General features: G+C 47.5%; 1 protein-coding gene across 2 annotated transcripts in view; it reads left to right on the top strand.

Moving 5' to 3' along the window:
- The window catches only part of PDE6A (phosphodiesterase 6A), a 65,668-nt gene extending 54,769 nt beyond the window's left edge, over positions 1-10,899 (top strand). For both annotated transcript variants that reach the window (XM_061188330.1, XM_061188329.1), the window contains 5 exons: positions 7,380-7,443; positions 7,729-7,803; positions 8,447-8,530; positions 10,268-10,415; positions 10,820-10,899. In XM_061188330.1, the coding sequence (XP_061044313.1) occupies positions 7,380-7,443; positions 7,729-7,803; positions 8,447-8,530; positions 10,268-10,415; positions 10,820-10,899 (451 nt within the window). The remainder of the gene's footprint in view (positions 1-7,379; positions 7,444-7,728; positions 7,804-8,446; positions 8,531-10,267; positions 10,416-10,819) is intronic.
- The last annotated feature ends 7,631 nt before the right edge of the window (positions 10,900-18,530 follow it).

Raw genomic sequence — 18,530 nt, 5'->3', positions numbered from 1 at the left:
AGAGTTCAAAGAGCTACTAGGTCAGTGAACACATCTACGTGCTGGGAGGGTGACATGTCTGAAAAGGGCATGGAAGCTCTGTAGGCAGCCCCGACCCCATACCTTCTCCTATGCATCTCTTCCACTTGGCTATTCCTGAGTTATATCCTGTATAATCAGAGTTTTCCGAAGTTTTATGAGCTGTCCTAGCAAATTTTTGAATCTGGGGGCTGTGGGAACCCCCTGACTCTGTAGTCAAGTCAGAAGTGTGGGTAACCTGGGAACCTGATACTTGCAGCTGACTTCTGAAGCAAGGGTAGCCTTGTGGGACTAAGCCCTCAAACCTGTGAAGTCCGACGCTAGCGTCAGAAGTGAATTGTATTGGGACTTCCCTGGTGGTCCAGTGGCTAAGACTCCGTGCTCCCAATGCAGGGGGCCCAGGTTCGATCCCTGTTCAGAGAACTAGATCCCACATGCCGCAACTAAGAGTTCGCATGCCGCAGCTAAAAGATCCCCCACACTGCAACTAAGACCCAGAGCAGCCAAATAAATAAATTAAAAAAAAAGAAGAAGTGAATTGTATTGAATTGAATCGAATCGAATCAGAGGACTCCTAGCTGGTGACAGAATTAGTTGTTGTGAGGAAAAAACCCAACACCCCCCTCCTGTGCTCTGATTATCTTGGAGTACTCACCTCAACCCTTGAGGCATCTTAAGCCGATTGACTTTTGTGAGTCTCCTGCATTGCTCTCTCTTGGGTCACCCCACTTTAGTGTGTTTACTGTAGGACCAAGATGTTACAGTACCTCCAGAATCAGGGTGTGACTTCCACTCGTCATTAAACCCTTTACGTCTCCACCTAATTGCAGGTCTCACACTGGATAGTCTAACCAAACCATACACTGGAAGGTTTCTGTGCGTGGATTAGAGATCCTCTAGTGGTAGAATGTGAGGCCTGCCACCTGCCACGATATCAGAATGGTGATTACATTTTGAAATGGTTGGGAAAAACAAAAATCAAAAGAATAATATTTCCTAACAAATAAAAATGATAAGAAGTCAAATTTTAGTACCCATAAATAAAATGGTATTCTTGTATGGAGGGCCACACTATGACTTTTGTGGGTCATAGGCACTTTTGCCTTCATGGCTTCTTCCTCCATTTAAATAAGTATATAAAAATCATATTTTATGACTGTGTTGGTATAAAGACAAATATAATCCAGCTGAAGTCATTCACTATTCATAAATTTACTATTACTATATTCTTTTTTTAAAAAGAAATTAAGATTTAAATATTTTCATGGGCCCCTAAAAGTATCCTGAACCCTGTCTTTTTTTTTTTACTGAGCAGCCCATCCTCCCCTCCCCCATCCATCCTTCCATCCATTCATCCATCTAGGAATGAATATTAAGAATTTAGAAACAGCCCCTTGCCCTCTGACATGGCCCACACTCTGTCTGTGGACTGTTTCTCCCAGGGCCACTCTCACCTTTTGAGATGGACCGCATTCCATCTATGGAATGTGTACCTCTCTAAATAAATCCACTTCTTATCTATCACTTTGTCTCCCACTGAATTCTTTCTGCCACGAGACATAAAGAACCTGAGCTTCAGTAAGTCCTGACACCAGGAACTAAGGCCCCCACCCAGGCGAAGGATGGAATGATGATGTGGACCCTCCTGACTTCAACTAAAGCTTGGTCTCTGTCTACCTTCGCCCTGATTCTATACTGAATTCTCCTCTGCTTAAGCCGTCTCATGTACCCTTAGTTTACGCATGCACCCTTAGTTTAAAACTTCCCCAATTTTGCAGTTGGGGGAGACACTACTTTGGGAAAAGATCCCTGGTGTTCTCCTTACTTGCTGCAAGTAATAAATCCTTCCTCCTGCCCCACAACCCCCCTCCAAAAAAAGAATTTAGAAACATTGTTTGCGCTTGAATCCAAAAGGCAACCACTGTGCTAAATACACACTTCAATATACACCCGCAAATAATGAAATAGTGGCCAAGATTCTCAAAATCCTAAATCACTCTCCTCAAGCAGCTGTAGTCAAGCAGCAATTAAGGGCCACTTTAAACCCAATGAGCTCATCGCGGCTCCAACCTCAGCTGCTATCTGACGTTAGGCACTCAGTGTTCAAGAGAGTGGAGCTTTGGGAAGCATTGGACGGAAAGTATGAAAACCACGAAGACACCGAAAACACTGCAAACCAGAACTCATAAATCCCCAACAATGTGGGGCTAATGGATTAAGAGTTGTCTCAATGGTAAATGCCTCCACGGCGGCACTCCTAAATCCTAAATCCTCAGAATCTATCTGGGGCCTGGCATGCAGTAAGCACTCAGCAAAGTGTGCTTGGTGAGTTAACAACCTCCAACCTCTCTCAAGCCCTGGGCCACGCAGCTCAGGCCTCACCGGCCTCACCTTTCCGGTGACTGGATGCCAGGCGCCAACTGACCTTGTCTTGACTTATCTATGGCTGCTTTCACATCGCGATGATGAAACTGAGTAGCTGCTATTGCGCCTACATGCTCTGCAAAACCTAAAATATTTACTATCTGGCCCTTTACAGAAAAAGTTCGCCAGCTCCTGGTTTAGCATTTTACAAATGAAAAAAGTGAGGCCCAGAGAGACAAAGTGACTTACCTAGTGTCACACGGGCATTCGTGGAACATCAAGGACTGGAATCCAAGTCAACCCACCCCTCTCCCGGACACCCGCAGATTTCTCAGGCTCCCTTCAAACTTTCCCCGCAGGCTACAGCCTCCAGGCCAGGTGTAATTCCACGAAGAATCTGAATGCCTCTCAAGGGTGGCTGGGATGCTTTCAGGGGTCAGCCAAGGGTCAGGGAGAAGCGCTGCTGAGCATCCCAGCTGAGTGGAAGTAACGTTTGCTTTGGGCCAGGTGAGCGGGAGCCCATCCTGGTGATTGTGATGGAGGTGATAATGATGAAGATGAGGACCATGGGGCACTTATAAAATCATCTTATGTGATGGTCACAGTAACCCCTAGGACAGATAAATTGCATTGAACCCTGTGAAATTGCTGACTTAACGACAGTTTTTGACCCACAAAATCAGAATTTCATATGATCCAACCTAATATGCTTATCTCATTTCACCAAAGAACAGAGAAAGACTCAAAGACATTAAGTCACTTGCCCTAGATATGGCAAGTAAGGACAAGAGTGAGGATCTAATTGCTCTAATTCCAAAGCCTTGTACAGAGTTTTATACTGTTCTCCCATTCAACTCCACCCCCTCCTCTTGATGGCTCTCACCTACCTTGGGGCTAAGGTTCAAATTTCTCTGCAGGTCTTCATGACTTACTCTTGCTCTCTTCTGCATAATAACCCTGTTGTCCTTTACTCTTTTTCATCCTAAAATCTTCCTCTTCCTCACTTCGCATGTCTAATCTATCCCCAAACCCTGTTGAGTTTACTTCTTAAATGCCTTGTCTATCTGGACACTTCCTTTTATTGCCACGTCCATCTCTTGTCTGGACCCTGAAATGGCTTCCAAACTGGGCTCCCGGCTGGCATTCCTGTGCCCTCCGTGTCGAAGCCACCGTGTTCTCTATAAAATGCAAATGTGACCCCTTCCACTCTTCAGTGGCTTTTCCTGTTGTTCTTAGCATAAAGATGTCCCCTCACCACGGCCTGTGTTCTGTGGGTCTGCCCTGCTCATCTCTTGTGTCCCCTCTCACCCCCTCTGCCACCTGCTCCCTGAGCTCTTCCTCCCTTCCAGCTCTTTGAGTGTGCCAGGCTTCCTTCCACCAGGGCCTTTGCACTAGATGTTCTCTCTGCCTGGAATGCGTTTCCCCACTGCCTTTGTCACCAAGTTCACTGCTATATTTCCAGCAGATATCAGCTCCAGGGCCACTTCCTCAGGGAAGCCCTCCCTGACCTCCCAGACTTAGGTCAGTTTCTCTTGTTACATTATCTCCTAGAACAGAACTCCTTTCCTTCAGAGTATTCGGTTGTTTACACATTTACACATATTTGTGAGATACATGTGTGACTCCCCAACACCAGCTCTCTGAGAGCAAGGATGCTGTGAACCAGCCCCTGCCTGACGTCTGGCATGCATACACGTACAAGGATGGATAGATGCATGCTCCCTACGGTCACCTGCTGGATGGCCCTCTGCCCTGTGGAAATGCCGTGTACCCTCCACCACACCTCTGCCCACTATACCCTTTCTGCTCCCTCCTCCTGGAGAGCTCCTATGCACCCCTCAGGGCCCTGCCTCACTGTCACCTCTCCGAAGGCCCCTGCACCGAGCTAGTTGCTCTCACCTTCGGATTTTTTTTTCTTTGCACCTTGTACTTCTTTCTGCCATCCATCCCACTTAGCATATTGTGATAACAGTTTTTGGTTTTTTTTTCCCCTCTATGTTCCTTAAGTGACTATGAGCTCCCTGCAGGCCTCTCTGGATCCCTAATGCGTAGCATAGCATCTTGGCCTCGGAACACCTAAGGCAGTGGTGCTGAAGTGAATGTGATGCCTTGTCTTTAGGGCACGAGGCTTTGGATTGGCTTTTCTGATGTGCAGGTGTGTCCCCCACGCCCCCCTCCCCACCACATCCCACGAACGTACCAAATCTCTAACTCTAAAACACTTAGTTGTTTCCCTAATTGCTGGGAGTGATTTTCACATGATTTCTCCAGCCAAGGAAAGTAAACCTCCAGTGCTCTCCTGAAGCCACACCTGTGGGCTTAAAATGTAGACACTGACGGGTAGCAGGGAACCAGTGACTCCTGGATTCACAGCCAAGCATTCATTTGCTTAATGTGTTTGATGGTAAACATAGCACGTCTACAACACAACATGAAGCATCAGGCATGTGTTCTGAAGTTATTACAACGTATAAAGGTGTTTCTAAGAGATGTATGCATTCCTGAAAACTTACTTACTTAAAGATTTCTATGAGTTTTTGAGGGTTTACTTAATCAAAGATAGTTAAACCTGTTAATATTTCATAACTCTTCAGGCCTCCCAGACCAGCTTACGTAACCTATGCCAGATACAGCCGGTAAATTGTAAAATCATCCAAGCCACTAGTTAGGTTCAGAGCCCCAACCTGCTCCAACTATTCCCTCCCCAGCCCATGCCCATCATCTCACCAAGTCGGTTGACTCTACCACGTGAGGTTCACCCCATGCTCTTCCAGCCGCGGGTATTGCTGCAGGTCAGGCCCTCCTGCCATCCTGCCTGCATTGCTGCAGCGTCTGTCTTCCTTCCTTCCTCCCTCCCTTCCTCCCTCTCCTGTCGGCTCCATCCTACAGGTGCTGCCAAGCAGCTCTGATGAGGTCATGACCTGGCCCTGAACCTTCAAAAGCTCTTTCTGCTTATTGGATACACCTACACTCCCCAGCATGGAATTAAGGCCCGTAGTACATGGCCCAGGATTCCCATCCCAGACGCTCATGCCACTACACCCCGACTCTGAAACACATTCTCAAATTCCCCCTCTTTCTCCAATTCTTTTCCCATGTCCCCTCCCTTCTGTCTTATATTGTACCTACCTATGTAATAATACCTGTCTTATCTTCCTATTATTGTGAAACTCCTTTAAGAGTTTATCTTTTAGAGACTTCCCTGGCGGCGCAGTGGTTAAGAATCCACCTTCCAGTGGTTAAGAATCTGCCTGCCGGGCTTCCCTGGTGGCGCAGTGGTTGAGAATCTGCCTGCCAATGCAGGGGACACAGGTTCCAGCCCTGGTCTGGGAAGATCCCACATGCCGCGGAGAAACTAGGCCTGTGAGCCACAACTACTGAGCCTGCGCGTCTGGAGCCTCAACTCCGCAACAAGAGAGGCCGCGATAGTGAGAGGCCCGCGCACCGCGATGAAGAGTGGCCCCCGCTTGCCGCAACTAGAGAAAGCCCTCGCACAGAAACGAAGACCCAACACAGCCAAAAATAAATAAATAAATAAATAAAGCCAGAAAACCTCTAAAAAAAAAAACCAAGAATCCGCCTGCCAATGCAGGGGACACGGGTTCGAGCCCTGGTCCAGGAAGATCCCACATGCCGCAGAGCAACTAAGCCCATGTACCAAAAATACTGAGCCTGTGCTCTAGAGCCCGTGAGCCACAACAACTGAGGCCGTGTGCCACAACTACTGAAGCCCGCGTGCCTAGAGCCCATACTCTGTAACAAGTGAAGCCACCGCAATGAGAAGTCCGTGCACCGCAACGAAGGGTAGCCCCTACTCACCGCAACTAGAGAAAGCCCGGGCACAGAAACAAAGACCCAACACAGCCATAAATAAATAAATAAATAAATAATAAAATACATTTATTTAAAAAAAAAAGAATCCACCTGCCAATGCAGGGGACACAGTTTCGAGCCCTGGTCTGGGAAGATCCCACATGCCACGGAGCAACTAAGCCTGTGTGCTCCAACTACTGAACCTGTGCTCTAGAGCCCGCAAACCACAACTACTGAGCCTGTGTGCCACAACTACTGAAGCCCATGTGCCTAGTGCCTGTGCTCTGCAACAAGAGAAGCCACCGCAATGAGAAGCAGCGAAGATCCAATGCAGCCAAAAAAAAAAAAAAAAAAAAGAAATCCAAATCAAAATATTAAAAAAAAAAAAAGTTTATCTTTTAACCCTTTCTTTCTTTCCTCAATCCCTTCCACTACTTCTTAACGTAATGCTTCCTCACAATGACCAGGGTCGCCCTTCTCCCTGCATCATGCATTACTCAATGGGGCAAAAAGTGGTTCTTGGGAGAGGAGCAAAAAATCTTAGATATTACAATGGTCTGTGGCCCTCCAAACAGATATACAGTATGTCTGTGTTATTAAAATTTCATGGTGCAGCGATTATAGAAAAAATGTCTAATAAAAAAGCTCTTTGACAGTGGAGCAGGGAGGATGATGAGAAAAAGGTTGAGAAACATTGTTCTGTATTAGACAGGAGAGAAGGAACTCCGAGGATGTGATGAGATTTAAATGAAATTGATGTCTATAAAATGCCTAGAACAGTGTGTGGCACATAATAGAAACCCAATATATGTTCCTGATCATCGCCAGTGTTTATTGTGCACATACTATATCCAGACACCATGCTAAGATTTTTACACACATTATCTCATTTAATCTTGCACCCACTCCATGAGGGAAGTACCATTATTATTACAGACAGGAAACTGAGGCATAGAGAAGTTGGTTTAATTGCTCAATGTCAAACTCCTGGTAACTGACAGAGGCAGGATTTAAACCTCTATTTGATTTCAAAGCCTGACCTTCAGATGCAATGGGGAAGTGACCCCTCTTCTCACCATGGGATGAGGTCACCTACTAGTAGGGGCAGAGAAAGGATAGATAGAATTAACCAGATATACAGCCATGACTGGCTCTGGACTGATGGATGGTGTGCTTGTGTACAGGGCCATGATGATGACCGCCTGTGATCTCTCAGCCATCACCAAGCCTTGGGAGGTGCAGAGCAAGGTATGCACTCCTCCTGACCCGAGAGAAGGAGCATCCCAGTACTGGTGACAGCAGCTAATGTGGCTTGGATTCTCCAGCTCCTGAGGCAGCCTACCTTTGCTCCATCCTCCTCTGCCAAGACATGGCAATCACCTGAGGACCTCTCCCATGATGACATAAAGTGGGGTGGCAGGGCAGGAGTGGGGTTTATGTCTTTGCTGAGCTGGAAACCCACGTGGGATGGGAGCAGGGGTAGGAGGATTGGGGCTGGGGCTTGACTCCATGGCGGGTGTCTACCTGTTGCAGGTGGCTCTACTGGTTGCTGCCGAATTCTGGGAACAAGGTGACCTGGAGCGCACGGTGCTGCAACAGAATCCCATTGTGAGTAGAGAAGGGACTTCAGCCTGATATTGGGCATGTGATCTCATCCTGGTGGAGAGCAGTGACCTTGCCGTGATGGAGAGATGTGCCTCCTCACCCTTGACACAGGGATGTGTGACCTTACCACAGAGATGACCTTTCCTTAATGCAGTGGTTCTCAAAGTATGGTCCCTGGAGACCACCGTCAACCTCGTTACTTGGGAACATATTACAGATGCAAATCCACAGACCCACCCTGGACCTACCTGAACACAAACTCTGGGGCTGGGCCAGCAATGTGCTCTCTCCTAAAGTTTGAGGACCCTGCTTTAAGCTATGTGTCCTTAGCACACTCAGCTAAGTAGTGATTGACAAGTGGATGCCAAAACTTAGATTTCCCTTTCAGTTCCGACAATCTAGGAGTCCACCTCCCCTGGCTCTGTTCTAACAGCAGAGACCATGCAAGGGGATGACCTGGTCACTGAGAACCTATCGACGTTGAAAGTAAACTTGGCTGGAACTGTCAGCCGGCTCCCCACCAGACACAGGGAGACCAGTTAGAGGGTTTTTGTTTTGGAAGAATGTTTCATTGGTAGGGTGGGTCCCCTTGCTGCATCAGGCCAGGAGGAGCCCAGTGCAGTTAACCCTTTCTCCCCCCCGACAGCCCATGATGGACAGAAACAAGGCGGATGAACTCCCCAAGCTTCAGGTCGGCTTCATTGACTTCGTTTGCACCTTTGTCTACAAGGTAAGTCCTTTGCTTTCAAAGGCCCAGCAAGATGTCTTTGATGAGCCCGGGATTCCCAAATGACATCAGGAATAAAAAACCCTGGCAAGTGACGAGTGATACTTTACAAAGCGCTTCTCACCTCCAATGGCATTTGGTCCTCAGGACAGCCCCATAGGAGCTTGTGTGACTGCATACCCAGGCCAGAGCCCGGAGCTTCGTATAGCCTAGTTGCTCAGTAACTAGTTGCAGGACAAATGACATATCGTGTTTTCAGGCAGAGAAATGGGGAGCGTAGCAGATACATGCCTTCCTAACTTCCCCAGCTGGTGGGAATATGACAGGTCACAGTTACTCAATTGTCAAAAGATGATCTGGAACTTCTCTTTGAGTTTTGGCTCATAGTCTCTCTCTTGAGAAACCCACCATGCCCCAATCCATGTTATCTGTGCCACCACCCGCCTCTCGTTTGTTATTTTTATTTTGGCCATGTTACGTGAGGAGACAGAGGTCAGAGAGGAGAAATGACAGAGCCAGGTCACTGGAGTCAGCTACAGACAGCATCAGAGCCGGGACGCCTGACCCCTAGTCTAGGGCTCTTCCTGCTGCGTAAGCTGCAGCCGTTCTGCTCCCAGAGGGCGCACAAGTGCATCTCTGATATAACGCAGACTAACTGGGGTCCTCTGAGCAATAGGGCAGCATAGTGGACGCTCTCCATGATCATCAGTAATATATGAAACAACAAAGACTGGGCTAAGTGCTTTACGTGCATTATCACAGCAACCCTATGAGGTACTGTCCTGATTTCATGGTGTCCTGCCCAAGGTCACACAGCTGGTGGCAGAATCTGGATCTCAACCCAGGCAGCTCTGAGCACAGCTGGCTCTGGCTGAACTCCACAGTAGACCCTGGATTTGCCATTCTTACCTTGTGCAAATCTCCACCAATCTGCATCTCCATTTCTTCACCTAAAAATCTAGGAGTAATGAGTCTCATTTTCCCACCTCGCAGGAGTTTCTGAGGATCAAAGGAGATAAAGCACTGCATAAACTGTCATGTGCTGTGCTCAAAGGCATTATTTTTATTCTTAGAGCTAAGAGACCTTAAGAATCTTCTTCCTATCCCGATTTCACTCAGCAAATATTGACTGTCTTTGTGCCCCAGACCCTGTACTAGGCCAAGGCCACCCCAATGAATGTGCAGAGATGTCCCTGCCCTCTCCAGCTCACAGCTCCAGGGGCAGACTGGCAAAGGGAGTCATTACAGCGAAGTGAGATGTAGGAAGAGGTTTGGGGAGCTGCTAATAGAGGACCTGACTTACCTTGGGGATCAGAAGAGGCTTCCCTGAGGAAGTGATGTCTAAGTGGAGGCCTCAAGGGAAAAGAAGGGATAAGTTAGAGTGTTCCAGCAAAGGCAAGAGCTGGTATGAAGCCCACAGAAACTGACAGATTTGGAATGTCCAGAGGGTTCAAGTTGGTGAAGGGGAAGAGCACTGGGTCTGGAGAGCTTGAAAGCCTTGTGAAGGAGCTTGCGCTTCATCCTGAAAACCAGGGAGTGCCACAGGAGGGTTTCAAGCGGGAGAGGCATGGGACCTTGTGGCCAGAAGCCCTGCAGTGTCATCACACACGCCGCTGGGGACGGAAGCTGCAACGCGCCCGGGCAGCTCATTCCAGTGCAGACACGACCCACTGTGCTCCACCTGGAACCCGGACCCCAGGGCTCGACTCCTGCGCCAGAGGCTCTGTCTCTCTCTTCCAGGAATTCTCCCGGTTCCACGAGGAGATCACTCCCATGCTGGATGGGATCACCAACAACCGCAAGGAGTGGAAAGTGCTCGCTGACGAGTATGAAGCCAAGATGAAGATGCAGGAGGAGGAGAAGCAGAAAGGGCAGGCAGCCAACCAAGGTTTGTGGAAGGGGGAGGACGGGGAGCCCCTACCCCACACACACTGAGCTCTCATTGCGTGCCTGGCGGGGCCGCAAAGCCTCACACACGTGGACCTATTCAGGCCTCCCCACGACCTAGCTGTCCCCATTCTACGTATGAGAGCACTGAGGCCCGCAGAGGTGAAGTGTCATGGCCAAGTCACACCGTGAGCAGTAGCGCAGCCTGGTGCCCAAGACTGAGGCTCCCAGCAAGGATTCCCTGACTGCCCCCAACCAGTGTAGGACAGAGTCCAGTAATCAAGTGGTAGACATAGGGCCTCTGAAAGCCCTTGAGTTTGCAACTCTTGGTCCAAACCAGGTCAAAGGGAAAGCCCGCCGCAGCCTCTTCTCATCTGGTGTGTTCTCTTTCTTGTCTGATTGCAGCAGCCACAGGAAATCAGCCTGGGGGAAAACCAGGCTCAGGTGGAGGCGCGCCTGCATCCAAGTCCTGCTGTGTCCAGTAGCGCAAGCGGGGATCCACGCCCAGACCGGCCCCACCCTTCACTGGAGGAGGGTACCCCAGCCAGTGGGAAACCATGCACCTGCTTGAGAAGTCAGAGTTATAGGGTTTGAAGACTGAAGAAGAATTTAGTTTACATCTTCCCTAGTGGCTTTCTTTCAAGGCTCTTTTTGGCTGTGAGCACTTTTTATTGAGCTACAACCAACATTTTGCCTTTCATAGACTCAGTTAAACATTAGCGCCAGACTCACCTGCTTACCTAGAATCATTTTTGTTCTTATACTTTCATTTTATAGTACACAAATTTGCAATCATCCTCAGAAATAGAGAACTGCACAATGAATCCCCACCTACCCATCACCCAGATTCTAATATCGAGAGTTTTGCCACATTTGCTTCGTCTGTCCTTTTATATTTTTTTCATTTTTTTCTTAGCTGAAATATTTAAAAGCAAATTCCAGACATATCGTTTACTCCTCCATTATACACCTTTAAAGACATATGGGCATTTTCTAACATAACCACATCCTTATCACATGCAACACACGAACCCCTAATATCCAGCTGTGGCAGATGCTGTGATGAGCTTCACAGACCCTTTACTGAAGACTTGTGTTCCCAGCAGTGATGAGCGCTGTCAGCAGACAGCCCTCGGTGCCAGCCCCTTCGGGGATGACCTCATCCGCAGGGAGACAGTTGCCCAAGGGTGGTGGCCTGCACCCAGTGACTGATCCATGCCAGGTGTTAAGGCCTGGCCATCTCGGCCCAACACAGGACAACTCCGCAGCAATAGCACACACATCCAAGACGGAAAGTCTTGGAAGATGCCACTCTTCACTGCTCTCACTGCGAGTAAGTGAGCAAAGGAAAATGTTTCAAGTTCACACAAATATGGCACACAATTCAAGTTTTCCATATCCTCCGACCAGAAACCGTTTCATAGTCGTCAATTGGTGAGTGTCTTTGTCTGAAACCAAAATGTCAGAATATCTCTTTTAGCACATATATTTAGTGTGCTTGTGTGAAAAAGCGGATATACCAAAACAAGGGAGTCCTCGTTCAGAAGGTGGTATATATAGCTTTATAAAAGTCATACCGGCAAGAAGCCAGAATGGAACAATGTTATGTGAGGCAAGTCTGAATGGTTCATCATGATCCACAAAAAGTGCTATGAAGAAAGGACTAGTGAGCTCGGAGAGTTTTGGAGTGAGGGGCACACCTGGACCGGGGTCTTCTCTGAGAGATGACACTGCAACTAGAATCCTTTCCCCAGTTAGTAGCCGGTGCGACCCTCAACGAGCACGTAGGACCAATAAAGAAAGACACACCTGGGCAGGGCTGTGGGTGGTATTTTCTTTTTAATCTCCATAGTGTATTTGTTAAGTTTATTTATAAGCAGATCACTTCACTATTTACAGTACATGAGCATAGAGATTCTACAGTTTTTGTGATGTAAACAATAACTCCACAGCGGGAGTTTGAGAAAAGAAGCCAGTTCTGAAGTATTTACAGACGTTAAAATAGAACTTTATACTCACGGAATAATAATACATAGAGCAATTTGGTTAAATTATCTATGAAACTATAGAATCTGACAATGTACAAAGACAGGAAAACATTTTCTCATTTAGAAGGTAAGACAGATAAACCACACCAGAAATAAAATGGGGACGATGACAACCACAACAATTAAAAGCAAAGAAGTTTTCTTCCTTGCCCTCACGGATAATGTATTTATATAAATAAGGACACAACCCAACAAAATGGAAAAAATATATTAAAAATCCTCTACCAATTAAAAAAAATAGCAAAACTAAAAACTTGATTCTCAATCATCAGCAGTGTCCTTTAAAAAATTAAATTTTAGCTTTCTATTATAAATAACAAAGCAGATGTGTCCCTCTGTGTAGGTGAAATTCTTGCACCTTTCTCAAGAAATGCATCAATGTAATTCCATACATACACACAAACACAGGCGTGCACACATGCATACACACACACACACACAACCTTGCGCTCACGCACCCCAGGCTGTAGTTACCTTGTTGAGCTTCCTAATAAATAATGCCCCCTACAGTAGTACCCCTGGGGATGCCCAAACCTCACAAGGTTAGCCATTCCCTGGTTTGACCCTGTCACACAGCCAGGGAAAGCCCTGGCTTCCTATTGCTCAGAATTCTCTAGGCTGCATGGTCACACTAAGAGAAAAGGATTTGAGTCCAATATTTGGAAATGCTGGAAGGGACCATAGGGACCACCTTGCCCAGTCGATTAAGGCTAGCTACAGACACTGTTTCTTTAGAAACCTGGGGTTGGGGAGAGGAATCTTGTGTTGGTTTCAACATCAGCAGCTGCCTCTGGAAGAAGCAGGTGCTCCAAACCAATGCTAATACCATGGCACAAGTAGGTGAAGGGGGTGGGTGTGAATTTCCAGAGCAGACTGCACTGAGCCAGACTTCTGGATGGTCACCTTCCCCAGAAACCATTTGGAAATCCAAGTGGTCCACTTCCCTGGTCCACTGACCATTCTGACCGCACACCCCTTGAGATTTCCAACCTCTTTCCATTGGAATCAGAACATTCCTCCAGAAACAAAGTTGGGAGTAGTTTATGACTTTTTATTCCTAACACAAAAACATTTGACAAGATTTTTAAATACAAAAACAAACAAAAAAATCTATTTGGCTATTCGGTGGACCACACCAAAGGCCATGGCCAGGCCCCCCACAGAATCCTCACACTCAACCTCTTTGCTTGTCCCGAGGGTCCAGTGGGGGGCACAGAGCAGAGGTTCACTTAACAAGGTCAGCAGCTGCGCTGCCAGTATTGCAGTTACAGTAAACCCCTCCTGGGCACCTGGGCACAGGGTCCACTCCTGTCTCTGCTGCCAACAGGATAGCTAGTGTATTACTTCTCAGTCTGCATGGCTGCTTCTGGGGCTTCTGACTGGTGTTACACTGTGCTCTAAACACACAGACAGTTTGCTCATGACCTTGCATTTCATTCCCAAAGTTGGTGTTGGACAGCAAGGTGGCCAAAAGGATTTATTTGCCTTCCATCTGGGTAGCTGGTAGATACAGTCTTTGGCCACTAGATGGCGGCTAGATGTTGATAAGGCAAAGTGCTGAGGTGGAAGATGACCAGTCCCTTCAAAAGTCACCCATGAGCAAGGCTGGCAAAGTGAAAAAGGAGGCTTGGAGGATCCTTTGACAAAACGTACAGCAGAGAGGGGGTTCTGGCTATAAAACATGTCTTGGAGGCATTGTTGCACAGCCCAGGGACTGACCACTTACAAAACCCTATTTTCCGAGCCCCCAGTTCGGGCAGTTGGATTTCTGTGCTGCTTCTGAATGTGCAAGGCATTCTGATGAAATGGAGTACCTAAAAATCTGTCCCCCAATCTTGAAGCCTCAGTCACCGCTGCTATAATGAAACAAAAAACAAAAGTTGCCCTAAACATATGCAGTGTGATCCATGCCTCCTGTTGCCCCATATGTTTTACAATCATTTGAAAGAAATGTGTGAAAAGTTCCTAAGTTAAGCTGTTTTGAAAAAACAAGTGTATTGCTAGTATTGTCTGCGAGCAAGAGAGAAACAGCCAAGTGGTCACAACATTCGGACTGAAAGCTGTTCGGCGGGGACAATGTCGAGGCTCATGTGAGACTCAACATCGCCACCTAGCCAAGCTGGGGTTTACTTCTCACCACCCCACCAGAAACTATGGCTTAGATCTGTCCTGGGGAGCTGGCCTCCTTGTATAAGGTAACGGCCAGGACCGTGTGGGTCTGAATCCACCGCAGGTTGGTTACCTTGCAGAGAACTCTCACCTTGAATGTGAGCTGGGCAGTCAGAGAATGGAATTGGTTTCGTGGGTTAGTGATGGATTCCCGATGCTCCAGGATGGGAATCTGAGTCTATCAGAGGTGAAAGGGACTTACTTTAGTGCTCATTCCATCCAATATTCCCATTTGTAAATGAGGAAACAGTGGCCCAAGACCACATAGCAAGTAAGAAACTCTGGGTTTCTCACTTTGAGATGGCTTATAGATAAATGACTTGCTCTGCAAACCCATTTCAATCGGCTGTGTTGTTTTCTTTTTTGTTTTCTTTTTTTTTTTTTTTTTTACAGAAATAGGTACCAAGATCGAAAAGCACCACTCCATTTTTAGGGCCTCCAACAAAGAGGCCAGCAAAGGGCTGGCCCTAGAATGGGCTCTCCTGTGGCTGATGTCTAGGAAGGCATGTCTGCTCGCTCCTCCCTCACCAGCCCCTTTCCTGATCCCCTGTTCCAATCCCTAGGAGAATGCCTCACACAGCCCAAGGAGATCCATATTCGCCAGTGTAGAAACACGGAGCCAGGCTGAGTGCTGTGGTTTTCTCAAAGTGCTTTTATTGGTTCAATGCAACGTTAGCTTCTGCCTACTTTCCTGGACATTCTACAGCCGGCTCCCAGGGGCCCTCCACTCACGTCTGTTTTGGGTCAAGGGCATCGCTATGCATGAGGGTTTCCCAGCTCCCGAGCTCTCCCTCCATTTACCCTGTACCCCTGGACTCGGCAGACAGCCCTGGAGCCCATCTATGTGTGCAAATGTCTGAGGGACTTGGGGACCAGCTTAAACATATTGCACGTAAGCACAAACCGGTTTCCTTCTGCCCCAATGGGAAGGATCCCTCTTCTTTGGCCATTGAAACCATTAGGTTCACTTTATTTGCTACTGTACATTCAATTTCTTTCCTTGGTCATATCTGAGGACAAATGCTAAATCTCAAATGGTAAGAAAATACTGCAGTTTTGACTCAGTGAGTCAGATCAACAAATCCTTTGGGGTTGATTCTGCTTCACAGCTGGGATGTCCCATCTCTCAAGCTGCAGGCTCAGCTGTCATTTCAACTGAACCTAAGGCCTGGGATAGGGTTCCAAGCCATCCCTGCAGAAGGGCTGCACTGTCATGCCTTCCCTGCCCCCTCAGTATGTATATTGCATACACCTAGAAGAAATCGCTCTCCAAACATCAACAAGCACAGGCTTTAGGCGAGAAAGATTTCTTATTGCATCTATTCCCACATCAGGACCTGGGTACCGAGTCTTTGCAGCTTAGAGCATTCCTCCCTTCCTCTTCCCGCCCTGGAACCCCTGAAGCCCTGCCTCTCTCCTGGGCACATTTGACACGCAAGGCTGTGAGAATTCACAGCAGATGCAAACACCTGACTGGTGCTTTGTGTCTCAAAGCAGTGTTCTGGTTGGGGGGCAAGGTATGATGGGGGGAAGGGGGTCACCGCCGTAGCTGCACTCCATCCACTCATATTCTTTACCTCTTTGATGCATTTTCCTTCGGTAACCAGAGCCCCCAGGAGTGAGGATTCTGATTCAGCCTGTACCGACTGAGGAAGGAGATGGAAGAATTCCACTTAGCGTTTAGATCGGACATATTTGGAAAACACCAGCACGGCACAGAGATGGACAGTACAACCTGCCTTGTGTGGGTGGCTACCAACACAGTCTACTGTAAGCTTTTATGGCAATCACATGTAAACATGATCAAGAGCAAATACTATGACAGAGCTACAATGAGATGGTTGCCAATGGCAGCTGCTCCCTCTGGGTTACTCCTTAATTTGGTGGGAAAGAGACCAAGGTTGACTAGTTGTCCTGGAGAGACCTTGGAGTCTCCTTGGTAAATAATACAGAGCACCGAATGAGTCTTCCGGATGGAGGTTGTCTGCAGGGTTGGTCAAGTTTAGAACTTGCAGCCTTTTATGGACGGGATGGAGAGAAGAAGCTTCTTGATGCCTTTGGCAGGCACCCTCTCCCATCAGCGGGCCCCAGCCCCGACCTCAGGCATATCACGTCCCAGTACTACACTCAAGAGCCAATGTCTAACTACCTTCAAGTGCCTTGTATTAATCTGAAGTGAAAGGGCAGCTTCAGCTGACCCAGAAGAGGGGACAGACTTGTCCTTCACTAAAAATCTGCATTTCTTTACCCTAAGGTACCATATTCTCACGGTAGAATCTCTAGGCTAGTGCAATCAAGGAAGAAGCAATTAGGAGGGGCTTAGAGATCATCTAGTCCGACTCCTTCTGGCACACCAAGGCTCAGGGAGAGGAAGGGACTCTGTGACTTATCAAAGTCACAAAGATAGTTTTTGGCAGAGCCAGGACTCAACCCAGTTCTCCAGACTCTGAATGTAGAGTTCCTTCCTACTTTTTCCACAGGATGAAATCTCAGTTTACTCCTTGGTGCCAATCAGGACTTAGGGGAGGCGTCAGTGGATTTAAATTCTATTCCATTCCATTCTATTCCATAACCATTTATTGTATGCCTACTGTATGCTAGGCAGTGAACAGCTATAAAAGGAATTTAGAATGTGCAGGTCCGTGCTGTGGAAAGTCCCCTTTTGGTCCATCCTCATAAACCCTGCCTTCCCCAAACATGTTCCTGCCCACTATTCCACTTGGCCCCCATCCCCAAGTGGGATTGTGTCGGAGTAGTATTGGGAGTCCTGTGCCAAGGAAGGGCTTTAGGGGAATTTTCTCTCATAGATCAGGGATGGGCCAGCATGAAACCCAGCCACCATATAGTTCTGTATAACAGAAACCATTCAAAGATTAGACCAGAAGGTTAAACAGGTTAAACTCTGATCAGTTAGTAATGGCTGCTCGGAACACTGTGTTGAGGATTCTAATAGCATGACCAAGCTCAAAGATCATGAGTACTGTGATTGATTAGTTATGTCTGCTACTGGCCGAGGACATGGGAGTAGTGGCCCATATGCCATGTATTTGCTAGATACCACCTTAGGAGAAGCTAAGACTATCAGACCGGGCAAGGACCTTAGAGATCAGCTTGCCTAATTCTCCCCCTCAGCCCATTACACAGAAAAGACAATTGGGGCCCAGAGAGGTTAAGTGACTTGATACACAGGAACTCAAATTCCCTGTTCCTCTAACACCTGTCTCCTCCAACCTTCTCTGTGGGCTTGGAGTATGCTCACCTCTCAGGAGAGGTTCATCGGCCCAGTTAACCTACTGAGGTATTTTATAATCTTAAAAACAAACAAACAAACCAAAACCCCATAACTACCGATTCCCAAAGAACTAGGCCTGGCGTTAATAATAGATTAAATCACCTTGTTTAGTTAAATGAGTCAAGTTCAAACTTTTTTTAAGCAGCAGGACCTTTTTTCTTTGTTTTTCTTTTAAACACAAAAATTTCCCGAGGAACCCTGATGTGTGAAAGAGACCAAGTTGGAGCCGCTCTGTCTGAAGCAGAAGCAATGCACTCTTACCCTGCCTGGCCATGCTCTCCCTCACAAACGGCCCCCAAGGCACCTGCAGAACATCCAAGCTGGACATGGCTTTGACATCACTCAAGAACACAAATTTTAAAGTAGAGCCCAATGAACATTTTCTAAGTCGGAGAGGAGCTTGGAGATTGTCTTGTCCATCCCCATCCCTCATGTCTCCTTCCTGCTCCCCCTGCCCCATGCCACCAAAACAACTTTACAGGTGAAGAAAAGGGAAGTCAAGCTGAAGGAGGACGGGCTGGTGACTGGCCCAAAAAGGATGAATGACCGCTCCCAGGTTGCCTCTCTGTGTCACCCCAGGTGTGTCACTGAAGCTCTGATGGCATGT

The sequence above is a fragment of the Eubalaena glacialis genome, chromosome 4, assembly GCF_028564815.1.
Source record: "Eubalaena glacialis isolate mEubGla1 chromosome 4, mEubGla1.1.hap2.+ XY, whole genome shotgun sequence".
Lineage (NCBI taxonomy): Eukaryota > Metazoa > Chordata > Mammalia > Artiodactyla > Balaenidae > Eubalaena > Eubalaena glacialis.
This window is presented reverse-complemented; position numbering and strand designations above follow the sequence as displayed.